The sequence below is a fragment of the Rhinoraja longicauda genome, chromosome 30 (assembly GCF_053455715.1).
Source record: "Rhinoraja longicauda isolate Sanriku21f chromosome 30, sRhiLon1.1, whole genome shotgun sequence".
NCBI lineage: Eukaryota > Metazoa > Chordata > Chondrichthyes > Rajiformes > Arhynchobatidae > Rhinoraja > Rhinoraja longicauda.
This window is the reverse complement of record NC_135982.1, coordinates 26786868-26810065: the sequence shown is the minus strand read 5'-3', so window position 1 is coordinate 26810065 and position 23198 is coordinate 26786868. Positions and strand designations below refer to the sequence as shown.

The following is a 23198-nucleotide window of genomic DNA, read 5'->3' as shown; positions in this document are numbered from 1 at the left end:
TTATACTCTAACATAATTTCTCAATCATGTCCAATGTAGTCACGTTTACTTTTGTTTCACATGCTCGCAAAAAACTCTTTTGTATCCTTGGTTCATTTAGAGTCATAGTCACACAGCGTGGAAACAGGCCCTTCGGCCCAGGTTGCCCACACCGACCAACATGCCCCATCTACAATAGACACAAAATGTTGGAGTAACTCAGCGGGACAGGCAGCGTCTTTGGAGAGAAGGAATGGGTGACGTTTCGGGTCGAGACCCTTCTTGGGTGACGTTTCGGGTCGAGACCCTTCTTCAGTCTGAAGAAGGGTCTCGACCCGAAACCTCACCCATTCCTTTTCTCCAGAGATGCTGCCTGTCCCGCTGAGTTACTCCAGCCTTTTTTTGTCTGTCTTCGGTGTAAACCAGCACCTGCAGTTCCTTCCCACAGGTTGTCATTAACCACTTTGGTTCACCAGTGGCTGGATCACATTCCTGTGAGATCTTTGTTTCTTAATGCAACTAATATTTGTTAGGCAATTATGGAATATACCATTGTTTATCCATTGGCAAACCTTACAATCGAACTTTGCAATCTCACTCTACACACCCATGTGATTTAAAGCTCAAATTTCATGCTCTTTAGAATTAGTTAATTGAAGTTCTCCCCTCACAGAGAGAGAAATTAGTAATTGAGTGTATTAGACCACACTGGCTGATCTCCAATTCCTTGAAATCCCAAACCAGTGGGAGCAAGTTGCAAAAGGCAGGTCCATGGGATACATCCGAGTTTCGGTTCAGTTTTAGTTTATTGTCACGCGAACTGGGTGAAACTCCTTTGTTGCATGCGATCCAGTCAGCGGAAAGACAATACATAATCCAGCCATTCGCAGTGTCCAGATACGTGATAAGGGAATAACGTTTAGTGCAAGTAAAGCTAGCAAAGTCCGATCAAAGATAGTCCGATAACAGTTCAGGACCGCTCTCTGGTTGCGGTAGGATGGTTCAGTTGCCTGATAACAGTTGCCTAATAAGTTAATAGACAATAGGCAACAGGTGCAGGAGCAGGCCATTCGGCCCTTCGAGCCAGCACCGCCATTCAATGTGATCATGGCTGATCATCCACAATCAGTACCCCGTTCCTGCCTTCTCCCCGTACCCTCTGACTCCGCTGTCCTTAAGAGCTCTATCCAGCTCTCTCTTGAAAGCATCCAGAGAATTGGCCTCCACTGCCTTCCGAGGCAGAGAATTCCACAGATTCACAACTCTTTATGTGGTGAGAACGTTAGTCTCTCGTTTCACAGTGAAATGTTTGCTGCAAATCGGAAAGAAACGATTTTACGATCTCATGATATGTAAACGTAAGTTGTCCATGGTGTGTGTAGGATGGTGTCGGCGTGCGGGGATCGCTGGTCGGCGCGGACTCGGTGGGACGAAGGGCCTGTTTCCTCGCTGTGTCTCTAAACTGAACTAAAAGGAGCTCAAAACACAGTGGTTCAGAACCGAAGGACTCAAGTCACCAATATCACCAGGGTCCGTAATTAGAGAACACAGACTTAAGATTCTGGACAAAAGAATCAGGAGCGAGAGACCGGGGTAAATTCTTCAGAGCTGAGTCGTTGTGATCAGGAATGCAATGCTTCAAAGGCTAGTGCAGGTCAGTTTAATAGCAGCTTTTAAAGGGGAATTTGATACGAGCCTGCACATTCACACATCTATAGAACAGGCGAGCAGAACTCAGGGGGAACGGACTGATGAAGTCATTCCTTCACATAAAACGCCAGGCAAGATGGTGTCAATGGCACCTTTCTTCCAGGGAGCGAGACTGCAGATGTTTCACTGATGGGCAGGCTGCTGGATGAGTCTAATTGGGTCACGTTGTCGCATCGTCAGTAACTTTGACATTCAGAACATTGGGTGACGCAGCGGTAGAGCTGCTGCCCTACAGCGCTTGCAGGGCCGAAGACCCCGGTTCGATCCCGACTACCGGTGCTGCCTGCGCGGAGTCCGCACGTTCTCCCCGTGACCTGCGTGGACTTTCTCCGGGTGCTCCGGTTTCCTCCCGCACTCCAAAGACGTACATTAATTGCAGATCAGTACGCTCGTAGATTAATTGGCTTGGTAAATGTAAAAATTGTCCCTAGTGCGTGTCGGAGAGTGTCAGTGTGCGGGGATCGCTGGTCGGCGCGGACCCGGTGGGCCGAAGGGCCTGTTTCCGTGCTGTATCTCTAGACTAACAAAACATAGGATGTTTTTGAAGTGTGGGAGGAAACCTCAGGCCCACAATGTCCACGCTAAATTAAACTCCTCGGCCTGCACGTGACCCGAGCACCTTTCCAAATGACTCTGAAGCGACGTTATCGTATCTGCCTCCACCACTACCCCTAGTTACGCAACCGGCCTCCCAGCCCAGGTTTGTATACACTGGAATAGAGAAGGATGAGAGGAGATCTTATCGAAACGTATAAGATTATTAAGGGGTTGGACACGTTAGAGGCAGGAAACATGTTCCCAATGTTGGGGGAGTCCAGAACCAGGGGCCACAGTTTAAGAATAAGGGGTAGGCCATTTAGAACTGAGATGAGGAAAAACTTTTTCAGTCAGAGAGTTGTGAATCTCTGAGTTGTGGCGGCACGGTAGCGCAGCGGTAGAGTTGCTGCTTTACAGCGAATGCAGCGCCGGAGACTCAGGTTCGATCCTGACTACGGGTGCTGCACTGTAAGGAGTTTGTACGTTCTCCCCGTGACCTGCGTGGGTTTTCTCCGAGATCTTCGGTTTCCTCCCACACTCCAAAGACGTACAGGTATGTAGGTTAATTGGCTGGGTAAATGTAAAAATTGTCCCTAGTGGGTGTAGGATAGTGTTAATGTACGGGGATCGCTGGGCGGCACGGACTTGGTGGGCCGAAAAGGCCTGTTTCCGGCTGTATATATATGATATGATATGATAATCTGTGGAATTCTCTGCCTCAGAAGGCAGTGGAGGCCAATTCTCTGAATGCATTCAAGAGAGAGCTGGATAGAGCTCTTAAGGATAGCAGAGTCAGGGGGTATGGGGAGAAGGCAGGAACGGGGTACTGATTGAGAATGATCAGCCATGATCACATTGAATGGCGGTGCTGGCTCGAAGGGCCGAATGGCCTACTCCTGCACCTATTGTGTATTGCCGCCATTGTTGGCGCGGGAGCGCGTGGCCGCCGGCTGGGTGAGGTCACGTGGGGCGCGGGCGGGGGGGGCGGTGACGTCACCCTTTGTCCCGTATTTGGGAGCGAGGAAGTTGGCAACCACTTATCCATGCCCCTCCAAACCGGTCCCATGGGTATAAACTTAAACCAAAACAAAAGGAGAAGTCACAGACAAAACTCAATACCAGAACACCGACTTTTATTACAAAAGGAACCAAGAGCATGTTGAATTACTCTGATCACTTTGGCCTGAATAAATAAATCAAAAAGTTCTAAAATACAAGCAAAATGAAAGGCACAAGATCACAAACGTACAGCCCGAGGCAATGACATTAACTCTAAGTTAAATAAATAAGAACAGGTCAGGCAAGGGAGCACAGAATAAATACAGTTTAAGTTAACATTTTTTTCTTCCATTTTTTCGTAAAAAAGCAAAGGTTTCTACCAAACTATTTCTGAAGAGATTTTACAAAATATATATATATATATCTGTCAGAATCTTAAACATCAGGAAATAAAAATTTCGCCTGTGCAAATTTATTTGTTTTTTCATTAATAAAATAACTCGATTTTGTTTTTGGGAGGGGAGGTGGGGGGGGGGGGGGTGGGGGGGGGGGAGGTGGGGGGGGGGTGGGGTGGGGGGGGAAGGGACAAAGAAAGATCTACGTGCCCTTGCTTGTTGAGTTTCACCCCTCTCCCTGCCCCGCGTGACGCTGTGTGCAAAATCCCACCCCGCTTTGCAAAGGGGGAACAGAAACGTTGTGGTGTACGGATCACATGGAGGGGTACGACACTCCAGCGATCTCCATATGCTAGCACCACCCTTTCTACCCACGTGGGTTTTCTCCGGGTGCTCCGGTTTCCTCCCACGCTTCAAAGACGTGCAGGTTTGTAGGATAATTGGTAAAATTGTAAATTGTCCCTAGTGTGTGTAGGATAATGCTAGTGTGCGGGAATCGCTGGTCGGCGCGGACTCGGTGGGCCGAAGGGCCTGTTTACGTGCTGTCTCTCTAAGCTAAACCAAACTAAAGCGAGCGTTAAAACTCCTCGTTGCCCCGTGAGTCTCACGTGGAGGTGTACGACACTCTCCGGGTGAGAGATTTGTGTAAATGGGTAGGAACAAAAACACTGCAGGTGCTGGTTTAAATCGAAGGCAGACACAAAGTGCTGGAGTAACTCGGCGGGTCAGGCAGCATCTCTGGAGAGAAGGAATGGGTGACGTTTCGGGTCGAGACCCATCTTCAGGCTGAAGGAGGAACTCGACCCGTAACGTCACCCATTCCTTCTCTCCAGAGATGCCACCTGACCCGCTGAGTTACTCCAGCCGTTTGTTGCCTACCTTTGTGCCAATGGGACTGTTTGCAAGATGCAGAAACCAGACAGTGAGTTTCGGGAGCGTCTGTGCTGGGAGCACTGAAATGAACAGAGTTAGATCACCGCTCATTGCGTGAGTGGTGTGGACTGAGGTAGCCAGAATTACTGAAGACCCACAAGCACCTTAATTTGGAAGCCGGAGAAGTCGTTGGCAATTCATTTGACAAAAAGGAACTGCAGATGCAGGTTTACACCACAGATAGACACAAAATGCTGGAGTAATTCAGCGGGACAGGCAGCATCTCTGGAGAGAATGGATAGGTGACACTTCCACCCGAAACGTCACCCATTCCTTCTGTCCAGAGATGCTGCCTGTCCCGCTGAGTTACTCCAGCCTTTTTGTGTCTATCTTCGTTTCTGGTCGAGACCCTTCTTTAGTTTAGTGTAGAGATACAGAGCATCTCAAGTTCAAACCAGCATCTCAAGTTCATTTGTATGAACTTAATTGCCAACAAGTTTTTAGTTTAGTTTAGAGATGCAGCCTGGAAACAGGCCCTTCGGCCCACCAAGTCCACGCCGACCAGCGATCTCCATATGCTAGCACCATCCTTTCTACCTACGTGGGTTTTCTCCGGGTGCTCCGGTTTCCTCCCACGCTTCAAAGACGTGCAGGTTTGTAGGATAATTGGCATTGGTAAAATTGTAAATAGTCCCTTGTGTGTGTAGGATAGTGCTCGTGTGCGGGGATTGCTGGTCGGCGCGGACTCGGTGGGCCGAAGGGCCTGTTTACACGCTGTGTCTCTAAACTAAACCAAACTAAAGCGAGCTTTAAAAGTCCTCGTTGCCCCGTGAGTCTCAACTTTAATATAAAATAGAAACTTTGAAGATGGGACTAGACATCTACCACTGCGTTACTTCCACTCACACCACCCCCCCCCCCCCCCTCCCCTCTTCTCCCCTGAACGTTGTTAAAGGGGGAGGTCAAAATATCAATGCACCACTGGATATGAATGCTGGATGGATTCCAATCTGCCAGCCACACACATGCACTTACAGAGACAGTAGGGTTGCCAATGTTCTCACTCCCAAATACAGGACAAAAGGCCCCGCACCCCATGTGACCTCACCCAGCCAGCGGCCACGTGCTCCCGCTCCACCAATGGTGGTCGTCCGGGCCGGGAGGCGGGTTGGTAGGCAACCTCCATTAGGCGGCCCCCGGGCCTAGTGTCCGGGCCTACAGCAGCCCCCAGGCCTACAGTGTCCGAGCCTACAGCGGCCCCCGGGCCTACAATGTCGGGGCCTACAGTATCCGGGCCCACAACGGTTCCCGGGCCTACAGCGTCCAGGCCTACAGCATCCAGGCCTACAGCGTCCGGACCTAATACGGGGCAAGGGCGGTCCCGTACGGGACAAACTAATTCAGTTCAAAATACAGGATGTCCCGGCTAATACGGGACAGTTGGCAACCCTAAGACACAGCCACTTGGGGTGGAGGGTTGTGAAAGGCTTTCCTTCCTTGTTGTCCAGCCACACAATGGACCACCGCCAGTGGGAACCGAAGGTTGGGAAAGAGGGAGGGCTGGCTGCTTGATCTCCCTCCCCTCTCCCCTCCAGAGTTCAATAATCGAGTCGTTCTTCAGTGCCAGACACACGAGTGCAGGTCTGTCGATCCATTCAAGTAATGCAGGTCCGCGGAGAGCCAGGGTGGGCCGCTCCCCGAGTGCAGAGGGGGGTCCCACTTCACACCGTGTACACCCCCATGCTGTTCGCCTGCTCCTGCAGTCCCAGAATGCTGAAAGCAATCCGCTTCTGATGCCCCGGCAACCGTACGCCAACCACAGTCACGTCACTGAGAAGAGAGGGTACACATCAGTTAGTCTGGCCTGGTTCAGTTTGGATCGTGTAGGGAAACAAAAACTGCAGGTGCCGGTTAAAATCGAGGTTAGTAGACACAAAATGCCGGAGTAACTCAGCGGGTCAGGCAGCATCTCCGGAGAGAAGGAATGGGTGACGTTTCGGGTCGAGACCCTTCTTCAGACTCCGTTTAGTTTAGGTCGAGACCCCTTCTTCAGACTCAAGGAGGGTCTCGACCCGAAACGTCGCCCATTCCTTCTCTCCAGAGATGATGCCTGTCCTGCTGAGTTACTCCAGCTTTTTGTGTCTCCCTTCAGTTTGGTTAGCGTCAGTTTAGTTTACGATACGAGATAATAGAACTTTATTTATCCCAGGAGGGGAATTGATCTGCCAACAGTCATAAAAACGCATAAAGATAGACACAAAAAGCTGGAGTAACTCAGCGGGACAGGCATCATCTCTCTAGAGAAGGAATGGGGGATGTTTCGGGTCGGGACCCTTGTCTGCAGTTCCTTCTTATGCATAAAAAACCCCACATGAAACATGAAAGTAAAGTGACAAGTGGAAATGATTGGGGATGTGCAAAGATTGGGGATGGGTTGGGGCAGTCAGTCTCAGTCTAGCCCACGACAGAAGGGGGAGGAGTTGTTTAGAGATACAGCGTGGAAACAGGCCCTTCGGCCCGCCGAGTCCAGGCCGACCAGCGATCCCCCCCCCGCACACTAACACCATCCAACACACGCTGGGAACAATTTACACTTACACCAAGCCAATTCACCGACAAACCTGCACGTCTTTGGAGTGTGGGAGGAAACCGGAGATATCAGGGGGGGGGAAACCCACGCAGGTCACGGGGAGAACGTGCAGAGAAGCTCTTGTTATGCCAAGTCTAGATTAAAGATACAGCGTGGAAACAGGCCCTTCGGCCCACCGAACCTGCGCCGACCAGCAAAGATGGGGGTCTGAAGGAGGGTCTCGACCCGAAACGTCACCTATTCCTTCTCTCCAGACCCGCTTGCCTGACCCGCTGAGTTACTCCGGCATTTTGTGCATCTGCACAAACTGTTCCTCTGATGGTTTTGCACTCTACACCTCTCTAAGATCAACGTGGGCTGTTCCTGGGAATATACAGGTGGCCTTCCTTCCCACAACTCTATTCTTCCAAATAAGGAAGAGTTGTCAAAGCCCACGTCACGCGGCAGCACAAAGAAACACATGGGTCTTGACCTTGTTTCCATGGGGATAAGAAGCTGACATTTATATATCCTGTGGAGAGACTGCAGTCTGCTCTGGCCTGTCGAGCAATCCCAGGCTGCTTCACCCCTCTGTCCATCGCTCCTTCAAGTTAATACAAATTCCTTCAGTGTTTACATGATTTGCTTGAAACCTCCACAGTTTATTTTTAGGCTTTAAGAGATACTTTAGAGATATCCTACACACTAGGGACCATTTTACAATTTTAGCAAAGCCAATGAACCCACAAACTCATACGTCTTTGGAGTGTGGGAGGAAGCCGGAGTTTGTGTTTGGCTCATTTTACCGACAAACGAAACGGTTCCCATGCCATGGACTCTGGGAAAGGCCAGGCCATAAGTCCATACGTTCTAGGAGCAGAACGAGGCCATTCGGCCCATCGTGTCTACTCCTCCATTCAATCACGGCTGATCTACCCTCCCCTCTCAACCCCCATTCTCCTGCCTTCTCCCCATAACCCCTGACACCCGCACTAATCAAGAAGGGCGGCACATTGGCGCAGCGGTAGAGTTGCTGCCTCAGAGCGCCAGAGACCCGGGTTTGATCCCGACTACGGGTGTTGCCTGTACAGTGTTTGTACGATCTCCCCGTGACCCGCGTGGGTTTTCCCCGGATGCTTCGGTTTCTTCCCACACTCCAAAGACGTGCAGGTTTGTAGGTAAAATTATAAATGGTCCCTCGTGTGTGTGGGAGGATTGTGTTAATATGCGGGGATCGCTGGTCGACACGGCCTCGGTGGGCCGAAGGGCCTGTTTCTGCGCTGTGTCTCTAAACTAAACTAAGGGCTTGTTGGCAATTAAGTTAACAAAAATGAACTTCAGATGCTGCAAATCAAGAATCTGCTGCTTCTCCGAGAAGGGTCTTGCATTATAATCTCTCAAACTTAGTGTTGATATAATGTTGGGGAATAGACAATAGGTGCAGGAGGAGGCCATTCAGCCCTTCGAGCCTGTACGCACCGCCATTCATTGTGATCATGGCCGACCGTCCACAATCAGTAACCCGTGCCTGCCTTCTCCCCAATATCCCTTGATTCCACTAGCCCCTAGAGCTCTGTCTAACTCTCTTTTAAATTCATCCATTGAATCGGCCTCCACTGCCCTCTGTGGCAGAGAATTCCACAAATTCACAACTCTCTGGGTGAAAATATTAATTCCACGTTGGCCGAATGTGAGTATTATTAAAGGTATGTACTACGTTCAACACAGTCAGTGAAGAAAGGTGAGTGCTCTCTATTGGATCATCGCAAATTCCATGAATAAATATCATTTTTTAAATATAAGAACACCTGGGCTGTGAATCTTCTGACTCCCTTTCTTGCTGGCGACATCCTCCCATAAATTGTTTTCTTTCCTATCTTTAATCTTCCGTTAAATATGTACGCACTCACATTTTTTGATTACCCCAGTCGTCTGGTCACTCCCAAAGCCCCATTATCTGTCTGCCTGCCTGCCTGCCTGCTGCTGTTATTACAGGCTGAATCACTGGTGTGGCGACGAGACGGTTTCCAACGTCCTCACTCCCAAATACGGGGCAAGGCGCCCCACGTGACCTCACCCAGCCAGCGGCCACGTGCTCCCGCTCCACCAATGGCGGCCGCCCGGGCCGGGAGGGGTTGCTATGCAACCTCCGTGGGGCGGCACCCGGACCTCCGGGCCTACAGTGTCCGGGCCTACAGCGCCCCCTGGGCCTACAGTGTCGGGGCCTACAGCGCCCCCCGGGCCTACAGTGTCCGGGCCTACCGCGCCCCCCAGGCCTACAGTGTCCGGGCGTACAGTGTCCAGGCCTACAGCACCCCCCGGGCCTAATACGGGAAAAGGACGATCCTGTACGGGACAAACCAATTTAGCCCAAAACATGGGATGTCCCGGCTAATATGGGACAGTTGTCAACCCTAGTCCTGACCCAACACACGTTGTCTGTCCATTCCGCCCATGGATGCTGTGTTTCAAGAGAACATTTTGTCTCTTTGAGTGTAAAACGCCACCTCGGTGGAATTCCTTGCACCATTACATCGAATCAGCATGGTGGTGTTGATTAGATGCAGTGGGCCTGAAGTGTTGATTCAGCCATTGACAGCTCTGTGTGGTCAACTCTAGTGTAGTGGAGACACTTAATGGCACTTCCTTGCAGTGTCTGCATATCTGTGTGAAATTCCTCAGGAAAACAGGCATTTGCCCAGCAACTTGAGACTTTATTCCATTTAAACATCCTCTTCCGTTCTACAGACTCTGTGAACTGATGAATGAAGTGTCATGAAGGGTTTAGCAGCTTTGAACGGTACATTGGACATTAGAGTGACACAGTGGGGAAACAGGCCCTTCGGCCCAACTTGCCCACACCGACCAACATGACCCATCTACACTAGTCCCTCCTGCCCACACCGACCAACATGACCCATCTACACTAGTCCCGCCTGCCCACACCGACCAACATGCCCCATCTACACTAGTCCCACCTGCCCACACCGACCAACATGCCCCATCTACACTAGTCCCACCTGCCCACACCGACCAACATGCCCCATCTACACTAGTCCCACCTGCCTGCGATTGGCCCATATCCCTCCAAACCTATCCTATCCATGTACCTAGGATATACACAGAAAGCTGGAGTAACTCAGCGGGTCAGGCAGCATCTCTGAAGAGAAGGAATGGGCGATGTTTCGGGTCGAGACCCTTCTCCGGACTGATAGGTGAGTAGAAGTGAGGCCCTTCAGCCCAACTTGCCCACACCGACCATCTACATTAGGCCCACCTGTGGCCCATATCCCTCTCAACCTGTCCTATCCATGTACTGTCTAACTGTTTCTTGAACGTTGCGATAGTCCCTGCCTCAACTATCTCCGTTGGCAGCTCGTTCCATACACCCACCACCCTTTGTGTAGAAAGGATTACCCTTCAGGTTCCTATTTCCCCTTTCATCTTCAACCTACGGGATCTCCTCTGGTTCTCGATTCACTTCCTGACAGACACACACAATGCTGGAGTAACTCAGCGGGTCACGCAGCATCTCTGGAGAGAAGGAATGGGCGATGTTTCGGAGTCAAGACCCTTCTTCAGGCTGATAGTCACGGGGGTTATCCCAGTAATATTCAAAAGGGGAATTATCCCTCTGGAAAACCAACTGGGTATTATCCAGTAATACTATTGAATACAGTAATACCCAGTAATATTATTGAATACAGTAATACCCAGTAATATTATTGAATACAGTAATACCCAGTAATATTATTGAATACAGTAATACTCAGTAATATTATTGAATACAATAATACCCAGTAATATTATTGACTGTTACTGGGTAATATCCAGTAATATTATTGAATACAGTAATACCCAGTAATATTATTGACTGTTACTGGGTAATATCCAGTAATATTATTGAATACAGTAATACCCAGTAATATTATTGACTGTTACTGGGTAATATCCAGTAATATTATTGAATACAGTAATACCCAGTAATATTATTGACTGTTACTGGGTATTATCCCATTTGTGGAGAAGCCAACCACAGTGGCCAGGACCAATTCCTCACGTCCGGTCGGTGCCAGTGACGAGCGGAGTGGTGAGAGAGCGCTGGTCAAGTGGTCCACTTACTCTGCGGTGAGCTGTACGATGTGCTCCATGGTGCTGTAGCCTGCTGCCAGGAAGTTCTCCAGGTACTGCCCCATCTTTATGGATTCCAACCACTCCGTGACGGTCCGGAAGATCATGCCGTCGCTCCCACTGGTGCTGGGCAGGCGGATGGACACGCTGCAGGGAGGCACAGAGATTGTCCCAGGTTAATTGAGGTGAATTTATGGTCACATGCACCAACAGAAGGCCACAAGGACCAGGAGTAGAAGTAGGCCATTGACTTATTGCATTATGAACATTGACTTCTCCAACTTCAGAGAATCCCTGCTTTCCCTCTCTCTCCATCCCCTCCCCCTTCCCAGTTCCCCCACCAGTCTTCCTGTCTCTGACTACATTCTATCTTTGTCCCCTGACATCGGTCTGAACAAGGGTCTCAACCCGAAACGCCACCCATTCCTTCTCTCCCTAGATGCTGCCTGACCCGCTGAGTTACTCCAGCATTTTGTGACTACCGTAGAATTAGGCCATTCGGCCCATCGAGTCGATTCCGCCATTCAATCATGGCTGGTCAATACCGGCGATGGACTGGGTATTGCCCACCGCTCTCTGCAAAGCCACCCTTCCTGGGCCTTCGTGTAACCAAACGCTGACGGCACCTTTACTCTCTACACACTGCAGCAGGGGATTCCATGAAGGCAGACACAAATTGCTGGAGTAACTCAGCGGGTCAGGCAGCGTCTCTGGAGAGAAGGAATGGGTGACGTTTCGGGTCGAGACCCTTCTTCAGACTGATTAGGGGATAAGCGAAACGAGAGATATAGACGGTGATGTGGAGAGGCAAAGAACAATGAATGAAGGACATGCAAAGAAGTAACGATGATGATAAAGGAAACAGGCCATTGTTAGCTGTTTCCAGGGTGAAAACGAGAAGCCCGGGCGGCCGCTATTGGTGGAGCGGGAGCGCGTGGCCGCTGGCTGGGTGAGGGTCACGTGGGGCGCTGGCTGGGTGACGTCACCCTTTGTCCCGTATTTGGGAGTGAGGAAGTTGGCAACCCCTAGCTGAAGGGCCTCTTTCCACACTGTGTCACTAAACTAAACTAAACCAAAGGTCACTAATTTCACACAACGTAAAAAATCCACGCCCATCAATTCCCACCGCACCCATTTGCTCTCAGGCCCAGAGGTGTTAGTGCTCACCAGTTAATTATAAAATATAATTAAGGAAATTGTTAAATTTTCAACACAAGCTTCCTTCTGCACCCATTTTAAGCCACCCCCCCCCCCCCCCCCCTCAAATGCCACAAGCATTGATTGATTGGAAGAGTTGATTGAAATGTACAGAATGGAAACCAGGGCCCTTCGGCCCACCGAGTCCACGCCGACCATCGATCGCCCGTTCACAGGGATTCTACGCTGTCCCCACTGTCACGCCGACCCCCGGCCTACACACCGAGGGGCAAGTTACAGAGGCCCCAATGACCAACAAAGCCGCACGTCTTCGGGATGTGGGGGGAAACCGGAGCACCCGGAGGAAACCCACCCTGTCGCAGGGAGAACGTGCAAGTAGAGTTGACGGGCCGAATGGCCTAATTCGGCTCCGATCACTTATGAAACTCTACACAGGCAGCACCCGAGGCTGGGATCGAACTGGGGGCTCTGGCGCCGTGAGGCAGTTAGGGTTGCCAACTGTCCCGCATCAGCTGGGACATCCTGTCTATTGGGCTAAATTGGTTTGTCCCGTACGGGACCGCCTTTGTCCCATATTAGGCTGGGAGGGCGCTGTAGGCCCGGGGGCCACTGTCGGCCCGGACAGTGTAGGCCCGGGGGCTGCCTAATGGAGGTTGCATTGCAACCTGCCTCCCAGCACGGGCGGCCGCCATTGGTGGAGTGTTGCACGTGGCCGCTGGCTGGGTGAGGTCACGTGGGGCGCGGGGCGGTGACGTCACCTTTTGTCCCTTATTTGGGAGTGAGAAAGTTGGCAACCCCTAGAGGCAACGGCTCTACCCGCTAAGCCACTGTGCCGCCATTATTGAAGCAATCAGTCTGTTTGATTCCCCCTGTTCCCACAACTTGTCATCCCTTTCCAAGACTAATTGACATTGTCTGATTTTAAAACAGATGCTACAACTGGCCCATTGCTGGCAGTGCATACTGCAATCTGTTTTACATCAGTCCCCCTGTGTCTGACAAGCAGATTGTGACCTGAGGCCTCTTACAGCTGCAAAAATCTGCCTCTCGTTAGTTTAGTTTAGAGATACAGCGCGTAAACAGGCCCTTCGGCCCACCGGGTCCGCGCCGACCAGCGATCCCCGCACACTAACACAAGTCTACACACATTAGCGACAATTTACACTCATAAATCGAAGGGCCGAATGGCCTCCTCCTGCACCTATTGTCTTTTGTCATACCATGTATACGAACCCAAGCCGATTAACCTACAAACCTGCACGTCTTTGGAGTGTGTGGGAGGAAACCGAAGATCTCGGAGAAAACCCGCGCGGGTCACGGGGAGAATGTACAAACGCCGCACAGACAGCGCCCGTGGTCGGGATGGAACCCGGGTCTCTGGCGCAGTGAGGCAGCAGCTCCACCCGCCGCGCCGCCCTCTGTGGGCAGCGAGGGGTTAAAAAAATCAGAGCATGGAGACTTGCGGCTTCCAGCAGACAGCGATAAAACGGATCTGCCCAACCTCACTTGCTCATCCACTGTAAAGATTAAACCTTAATTATTTTCTCTCCCGTACAGTCAGGCGTGCCCCGACAGTGTGGGGAGATCACACTGCCCCGCGGCCTTCACACTGAGAGGATTTTGTGGGCTCTCCATTGTTTCTGCACCTGGCGGATTGGAATGTGCACGTCTGGGACTGGCCGTGAGCGAGCAGAGTTGGACGCTGGCCAGCAGAGAGGTCTTGTTACAGCAGCCGCAATTACCAACCACTGGTTCTGCCGGTTCGGCAACTCCGAGGGAAAATGGCGGCTATCGAGCCGGCAGAGTTGCCGCCTCACAGCGCCGACTTCAATCCCGGAGTTTGCACGCTCTCCCCCGCGTGGGTTTTACCTCCGGGTGCTCCGGTTTCCTCCCACGCTCCAAAGACTTTGCAGGACAATTGGCTTTGGTAAGATTGTAAAATTGACCCCATTGTGTGCAGGACAGATCGTGCTAGTGTACGGGGCGGGGCGGTCACTGTTCAGCGCAGATTTGGTGGGCCGAAGGGCCATTCGGCCCGCTCCGACCAGCGATCCCCGCACTATCCCACACTCTACAGGAGAGACGGTTTACCATTCTTTTTACCCAAGCCATTTAATCCACAAACTTGTGCGTTTCCGCAGTGTTGGAGGGAACCGGAGCACCCGGATGGAGAAAGCCCACGCAGTCACGGAGAGAACGTGCAAACTCCGTGCGCACAGCACCCGTAGTCGGGATGGAACCCGGGTCTCTGGCGCTGTGAGGCAGCAGTTCTACCCGCTGCGCCACCTTCGACCAGTGCCCCCCCCACCCACGCCCAGAGGTCTCCAAGACTTTGCACTTTCTTGGCAGTGGTAAACAGGGAGCAGAAAATATGGTGTTTTGTGTTTAGTTTAAACAATATTTTTGTTTAAATTCCCTGACCTCACTCCCAGGAGCAGCCTGACATCAGAGGTGCATGAATACCAAACTAACAGGGCGGCCAGGATCAGGGTTAGTGGGGCCGGCACGTGAGGTGTCGGCATTTGCATTCACCACTTCTCGGCACGGTGGCGCAGCGGGTAGAGCTGCTGCCTCACAGCACCGGAGACCCGGGTTCCATCCCGACTACGGGTGCTGTCTGCACGGAGTTTGCACGTTCTCCCCGTGACACGCGTGGGTTTTCTCCGAGATCTCCGGTTTCCTCCCACACTCCAAAGACGTGCAGGTTTGTAGGTTAATTGGCTCGGTGCATGTGTAAAATTGTCTCTAGTGTGTGTAGGATAGTGTTAGTGTGCGGGGATCGCTGGTCGGCGCGGACCCGGTGGGCCGATATGGCCTGTTTCCGCGCTGTACCTCTAAACTAAACGTCCTCATAAAACTTCTCGGAACCCTTTCAAGCTTGACATAACTTTCCAATAACATGGTGCCCAGAACTGAACACACCGTGTCGTTAACAGAGGGAATTGAGATTATCGTGTGGCGTGATGTCGTGCCGTGGTGTCATGCGGTGTCGTATCGTGTCGCCCAGGTTAGCGTTAGGGTTTGCCGCGGGTGACGCTAGCCTTCTCTCCGGCCCTACCGTGGGTCAAAGTCGGCGATGCTCTTCAGGGAATCAGGGCTGCGTATCAGCTTGTCCAGGATGTTGACCACGTCTCCAAACTTGGGCCTCTTGGCCCTCTCCTGCTGCCAGCACTGCATCATCAGCTGGTAGATGGCCGAGGGGCATTCCATCGGCGCCGGCAGACGGAAACCTTCGTTTATCGACTTCATCACCTGCAACACAAGTAGATCGGGGGGGTTGAGGGTGATCGGCCGGCTCCCGTCCACCACACTGACCTCCCCATCCTGGAGTGAGGCCACTGTCAGAGTGAGGCCACAACGCAAATTGGAGGAACACCACCTCATGATTCGCTTGGACAGCTCACAACTTCAAGTAACCACTGTATCTAGGTTTGCCAACCTCCTCACTCCCAAGTAAGGGACAAAGGGTGACGTCACCGCCCCGCGCCCCACGTGACCTCACCCAACCAGCGGCCATGTGCTCCCGCTCCACCAATGGCGGCCGGGAGACGGGTTGCTATGCAACCTCCATTAGGCGGCGCCCGGGCCACCGGGCCTACACTGTTCTGGCCTACACTGTCCGGGCCTACAGTATCCGGGCCTACAGTGTCCGGACCTACACTGTTCTGGCCTACACTGTCCGGGCCTACAGTGTCCGGGCCTACAGTGTCCGGGCCTACAGTGTCCGGGCCCACAGTGTCCGGGCCTACAGTGTCCGGGCCTACAGTGTCCGGGCCTACACTGTCCGGGCATACAGTGGGACAAGGGTGGTCCCGTACGGGACAAACCAACTTAGCCCAAAATACGGGATGTCCCGGCAAATACAGGACGGTTGGCGACCCTAGTTGCATTCCCTCTCTCTCCATCCCCTCCCCCATCCTGGTCACCCCGCTAGTCCCACTGTTCACCTCCTGCACGATTCTGTGTGACCTCCAAGAGGGAGAAATGGATCAGCCACGATTGAATGGCGGAGTAGACTTGATGGGCGGAACGGCCTCGTGGCGCCTTCACGCCCACGACGGTTTTGCGTACAGCCCGTCACCGTTGGCGACTCGCCAGCAGCCTGACGAGGAGGCCCAGCCACAGGAGCTCGGAACAACTCCAAGGTCAGACGCCCGGACTGGCCTCTTCTGCACGTGGGTTATGATTGGCGAGAGTCTGGGTAACCGTGGCTTCTGGAAGAAACGGGACATGGGGCGCCCGGCTCGGCTAAGTGACGTCTGCTCTTTGCTTTCCGTCGTGGGATTCCGTTGGTGGCCCGGCCTAGTTCTGCCCCTCTCAGGCTGTGATCGTGGACACGGGTGGGATTCGGGGAGAGTCTGGGCATCATCAGGACACGTGGACACGGGCGAGAGTCTGGGCATCGTCGTGAACGTGGACACGGGTGGGATTCTGGGGGAGTCTGGGTGCCGTCGGGACACGTGTGCGAGCCTCGTACCCACCTCATGGTTGGACATCTCCCAGTAGGGCCGCTCTCCGTAGGACAGGACCTCCCACATGACGATGCCGAAACTCCACACGTCGCTGGCCGAGGTGAACTTCCGATAGGCGATCGCTTCCGGCGCCGTCCAGCGGATCGGGATCTTCCCGCCCTGCAAGTGAGCGCAGCGTCAGAAACCGAGCGTCACGGAGCGCAGCGTCAGAAACCGAGCGTCACGGAGCGCAGTGTCAGCTTAGAGACACAGCCCGGAAACACGCCCCTTCGGCCCACCGAGTCCGCGCCGACCGGCGATCTCCGCGCACAAAACTATCCCACGCTCCACTCTCGGGACAAATTGTTTTACATTTACACCGAGCCAATTACGTCTTTCGATGGAATTTTTTCGCTGGACTCTCGATGGAATTTAGAAGATTGAGGGGGGATCTTATAGAAAATTACAAAATTCTTAAGTGGGTTGGACAGGCTAGATGCAGGAAAATTGTTCCCGATGTTGGGGAAGTCCAGAACAAGGGGTCACAGTTTAAGGATAAGGGGGAAGTCTTTTAGGACTGAGATGAGAAAGTTTTTTGGTGAATCTGTGGAATTCTCTGCCACAGAAGGTAGTTGAGGCCAGTTCATTGGCTATATTTAAGAGGGAGTTAGATGTGGCCCTTGTGGCTAAAGGGATCAGGGGGTATGGAGAGAAGGCAGGTACGGGATACTGAGTTGGATGATCAGCCATGATCATATTGAATGGCGGTGCGTACAGGCTCGAAGGGCCGAATGGCCTATTCCTGCACCTATTTTCTATGTTTCTCTGTTTCTATGTCTTTGGAGTGTGGGACGAAACCCGGAGCGCCCAGAGAAAACCCACGCAGGTCACGGGGGAAATCTCCGCTCGGACAGCACCCGTAGTCGGGATCGAACCCGGGTCTCCGGCGCTGCATTCGCTGTGAGGCAGCAACTCTGACCGCCGCACCTCGTTAAACTAATTTGCATCAGGTCACAGTTGCCTCAGCGGCCCCCGATCCCATGGCTCCACCGAGCACGAGAGGAATGTCCCGATGACACGACTGCGCGGTGTCTCGCCAACTCCCCCCCCTCCCCCTCCCCCTCCCCCTCCCACTCCCCCTCCCACGCCTAGGGCTTGGCAACTTCCTCAAGAAGGGACAAAATGGTGACTTCATCGCGCCCCCACGTGACCTCACCCAGCCAGCGGCCAAACGCTCCCGCTCCACCAATGGCGGAAGCGGGAGCACGTGGCCGCTGGCTGGGTGAGGTCACGCGGGGGGGGGGGGGGGTGATGCCACCATTTTGTCCCGTATTTGGGAGCGAGGAAGTTGGCAACCCCTACCCCCACCACCGGCCCAGCATGCTCCACTCACGCTGGTGGTATAGGTGCCCTCTGTGTCGTCTTCCAGCACCCGGGAGAGCCCGAAGTCGGACACCTTGCACACCAGCTGGCTGTTGACCAGAATGTTCCGTGCCGCCAAGTCCCGGTGCACGTAGTTCATGTCGGCTAGGTACTTCATTCCCGAAGAGATCCCTCTCAACATCCCCACCAGTTGCAGGGAGGAGAATTCGCCATCGTTGCTCTGCAGAGGAGGGGGAGGAGGGGGGTGGAGGACAAAGGTGACAACAAACGTTAACCTGTGCGTTTGTTTACACTTGTCGTGTAGAGATACCGTACAATAGACAACAGGTGCAGGAGGAGGCCAATCGGCCCTTCGAGCCTGTACGCACCGCCATTAATGTGATCATCATGGCTGATCATTCTCAATCAGTGCCCCGTTCCTGCCTTCTCCCCATACCCCCTGACTCCGCTATTCTTAAGAGCTCTGTCTAGCTCTCTCTTGAATGCATTCAGAGACTTGGCCCTCACTGCCTTCTGAGGCAGTGAATTCCACAGATTCACAACTCTCTGACTGAAAAAGTTTTTCCTCATCCTCATTCCGAAGGGCCCGTTTCCATGCTGTATCTCCAACCTAAACACGTTGGACACGTTAGAGGCAGGAAACATGTTCCCAATGTTGGGGGAGTCCAGAACCAGGGGCCGCAGTTTAAGAATAAGGGGGTAGGCCATTTAGAACGGAGATGAGGAAAAACTTTTTCAGTCAGAGAGTTGTAAATCTGTGGAATTCTCTGCCTCAGAGGGCAGCGGAGGCCAATTCTCTAGACTTCTTCCCTGTGGCTATCAAACTGTACGACCCCTCCCCCTTCTGACGCGGGCTCGACTGAGACTGACCCCCCACCCTCCCCCCCCACCCACCCCCAATCTCTGCACATCCCCAATCCTTTCCACTCCTCACTTTAAGTTCATGTTTCATGTATCTCGTTAAGTTCATGTTTCATGTATGGCTGTTGGCAGATTAATTTCCCTCCCGGGATAAATTAATTTCTATCGTATCGCGTCGCACAGTTGCTCAAAATGATATTTTATTGGTAAACGTTGTTGTAAAAGGCTTCACGCAGCGATGCTGCCAGGGACTTACGCGGAGATAGGCGTCCAGGGCTCCGTTCTCCATGTATTCCGTGATGATCATCAGGGGCTTGTCTGTGGGGGAGAGGAGCATGTGAGAGGGGTCTCAGCAGAGAGGTGATCATTCAATGTGGCAACGGCCCCAAACAGACTCAGCAACAGCTTGTCCCGCTCCACGTACACCCCCCTGAACGGTCCTGCCACACGCCAGGCCAGGCCGCGGTCTGATCCACCCTCACCCCAGTGCACACATGGGGCTCGTGCCTCTACCATGCTGAGAACAAAATTCTGCACTCTGGATCTGACCCTTCACTCCAGCTAATGCACTTGACCTAGGTTCATTTGTGTATGTGTGTACGCGTGAGCGTGTATCTGTGTGTGTGTGTGTGTGTGTGTGTGTGTGTGTGTGTATGTATCTGTGTGTGTGTGTGTGTTATATGTATATATATATATATATACACACGTGTGTATGTGTATGTGTGTGTGTTAGTGTATATATATATGTGTGTTATATATATGTACACACACACACATGTGTGTGTGTGTATATATATGTGTAAATTTGTGTATGTGTGCGTGTGTGTGTATGTGTATGCCTGCATGTGTGTGTGTACGTGTGTGTGCATATGTGTATATATGTGTGTGTGCATGTGTGTGTGTATATATATATATGTGTGTGTGTATATATATATATATATGTGTGTGTGTGTGTGTGTGGGTGTGTGTGTGTGTGTGTGTGTGTGTATGCGTGTGTGTGTATGTGTGTGTGTATGTGTGTGTGTATATATATGTGCGTGTGTATATATATATGTGTGTGTGTGTGTGTGTGTGTATGTATATATATATATATATATGTGTGTGTGTGTGTGCATGTATATATATATGTGCGTGTGTATATATGTGTGTGTGTGTGTGTGTGTGTGTGTATGTATATATATATATATATATATATGTGTGTGTGTGCATGTATATATATATGTGCGTGTGTATATATATGTGTGTGTGTGTGTGCGCGTGTATATATGTGTGTGTGTGTGTGCGCGTGTATATATATATGTGTGTGTGTGTGTGTGTGCGTGTATAGAACAGATAATATAATTCACAATATGTGAGTAAACCCACGCAGGTCACGGGGAGAACGTACAAACTCCGTACAGACAGCGCCCGTGGTGAGGATGGAACCCGGGTCTCTGGTGCCGTGAGGCAGCAGCTCTACCGCTAAATCGACCTGATGCAAAACGAAGCTTTTCACTGTACCTCCGTGTACGTGACAATAATAAACCCCAACCTAACCGGTGCACCCAGCGGCAGATCGTGGTGCAGGAAGAAACTGCACCGGAGATAGACACAAAATGCTGGAGTGGCTCAGCGGGTCAGGCAGCATCTCTGGAGGGAAGGAATGGGCGACGTTTGGGGTCGAGACCCTTCTTCAGACAGTCAGTCAGTTCTTCAGGCTGAAGAAGGGTCTGGGCCCAAAACATCACCCATTCCTTCTCTACACATTAGAGGCAGATAACATGTTCCCAATGTTGGGGGAGTCCAGAACAAGGGGCCACAGTTTGAGAATAAGGGGTAGGCCATTTAGAACGGAGATGAGGAAGAACTTTTTCAGTCAGAGGGTGGTGAAGGTGTGGAATTCTCTGCCTCAGAAGGCAGTGGAGGCCAGTTCGTTGGATGCTTTCAAGAGAGAGCTGGATAGAGCTCTTAAGGATAGCGGAGTGAGGGGGTATGGGGAGAAGGCAGGAACGGGGTACTGATTGATAGTGATCAGCCATGATCGCATTGAATGGCGGTGCTGGCTCGAAGGGCTGAATGGCCTACTCCTGCACCTATTGTCTATTGTCTATTGTCTATTGTCCAGAGATGCTGCCTGACCCGCTGAGTTGCCCCAGCTTGTTGAGTCCACCAGCAGAGAGCTCTGTTGGGTTTGTGACTCAGTTACTCACATTTGGTGACAACCCCTTCCAGGTGGATGACATTGTGGTGGCTGAACTGTCCCATGATGCTGGCTTCGCTCAGGTAGTCAATCCTTTGGCACTCCGTGTAGCCAACTTTCAGTATTTTAATGGCCACGCTAATCTCCTTCCTTCCTTTCTTCAAAGTCCCTTTATACACCTCGCCAAATTCACCTGGAAAAAAGGTAGAAGAGCATTGATTGATCAAGAAATAAATCAGCCAGTACAGCTAGGGGTTGCCAACATCGTCACTCCCAAATACGGGACAAAGGGTGACGTCACCGCCCCGCGCCCTCACCCAGCCAGCGGCCACGTGCTCCCGCTCCACCAATGGCGGCCGCCCGAGCCGGGAGGTGGGTTGCTACGCAACCTCCGTTAGGAGGCACCCGGGCCTCCGGGCCTACACTGTCCGGGCCTACACTGTCCGGAGCTAAAATGTCAGAAACCTAGAGTGTCGGGACCTACACTGTCCGGGCCTACAGTGCCTCCCGGGCCTACAGTGTCCAGGCCTACAGTGTCTCCCGGGCCTGCAGTGTCTCCCGGGCCTACAGTGTCTCCCAGCCCTACAGTGTCTCCCGGGCCTACAGTGTCCGGGCCTACAGTGTCTCCCGGGCCTACAGTGTCTCCCGGGCCTACAGTGTCCGGGCCTACAGTGTCTCCCAGGCCTACAGTGTCTCCCGGGCCTACAGTGTCTCCCGGGCCTACAGTGTCCAGGCCTACAGTGTCTCCCGGGCCCACAGTGTCTCCCAGGCCCACAGTGTCTCCCGGGCCCACAGTGTCTCCCGGGCCTACAGTGTCTCCCGGGCCTACAGTGTCTCCCGGGCCTACAGTGTCTCCCGGGCCTACAGTGTCCAGGCCTACAGCGTCCTCCGGCCTAATACGGGGCAAGGGCTGACAAACCAATTTAGCCCAAAATACGGGATGTCCCGCCTAATACGGACGGGACAGTTGGCGACCCTATCTGTGGGGGACACGGATAGGTAACTTTTCAGGTTCTTCAGCCAAAGGTTTACGTACCGGCTCCAATCACCTTCTGTTTGGTGATTGCGGATGGAACGATCTCGTCGGCAAACTTCAGGACAGCCTGGTTCGGGTCTTCGTACGTGTGTGGATCAACGTAGGTCTTCAAAGGTTTCAACTGGTCTGTCGACAGGAGAATAATATTGTATCTTACGCCGACCTTGTACACAAGCAAGTGAAATGCAAACAAGAACAGTCGCAAATGGGAGCTCAACTGCACTTTAGAGCTGAAAATTTGTACTATAAGGTCACGTGATCGGAGCAGAATTAGGCCATTTGGCCCATCAAGTCTTTTCCGCCATTCAATCATGGCCGATATATCTCTCCCTCCTAACTCCATTCTCCTGCCTTCTCCCCATAACCCCTGACACCCGCACTAATCAAGAATCTATCTATCTCTGCCTTAGAAATACCCATTGACTTGGCCTCCACAGCCTTCTGTGGCAAAGGATCCCACAGATTCACCACCATTTTGAAATGAATTGGGAAACTGGAATAGATTACCCAGCTAATTAACAAAGAACGCTCCCACCTTGCCCCATTCCTACCCCCTGCAGTCCGACTTTATTTCCCGAAGAGAGGACCTTTAACGAAATGAGACTTACCAGGGAGTTTGGTGAAATAAATATCCTCGGGTCCCTGGCGTGCCCGTGAACTGCGTCTCCTTAAAACAAACCACATGTTTAGTTTAGTTTAATTTAGGGAAAAAGGCCTCTCTCTCTGGCCCACCGAGTCCTCACCGACTGGCGATCGCCCTAGAACTACCCGACGCACACCAGGGACAATTTACAATATTACCAAAGCCGATTAACCTGCACACCCGCACGTCTCTGGAGTGTGGGAGGAAACCGGAGTGCCCGGAGAAAACCCACGCGGGTCACGGGGAGAGAACGTACAAACTGCGCACAGGCAGCGCCCGATGCCGGTTCTCCCT

The 23198-nt window shown here is 52.2% G+C and overlaps 1 protein-coding gene across 1 annotated transcript in view; it reads right to left on the bottom strand.

Annotated features, from left to right (window-relative positions):
- Nucleotides 1-5454: 5454 nt before the first annotated feature.
- Nucleotides 5455-23198, bottom strand: part of epha2b (eph receptor A2 b) — a 54431-nt gene continuing 36687 nt past the window's right edge. The window contains exons 9-17 of the mRNA XM_078425574.1: nucleotides 22870-22928; nucleotides 22262-22387; nucleotides 21236-21418; nucleotides 19303-19364; nucleotides 18196-18405; nucleotides 16833-16982; nucleotides 15410-15603; nucleotides 11185-11340; nucleotides 5455-6323 (exon numbers count right to left, since the gene is read on the bottom strand). Of these exons, the coding sequence (XP_078281700.1) occupies nucleotides 6215-6323; nucleotides 11185-11340; nucleotides 15410-15603; nucleotides 16833-16982; nucleotides 18196-18405; nucleotides 19303-19364; nucleotides 21236-21418; nucleotides 22262-22387; nucleotides 22870-22928 (1249 nt within the window). The 3' untranslated portion in view covers nucleotides 5455-6214. The remainder of the gene's footprint in view (nucleotides 6324-11184; nucleotides 11341-15409; nucleotides 15604-16832; nucleotides 16983-18195; nucleotides 18406-19302; nucleotides 19365-21235; nucleotides 21419-22261; nucleotides 22388-22869; nucleotides 22929-23198) is intronic.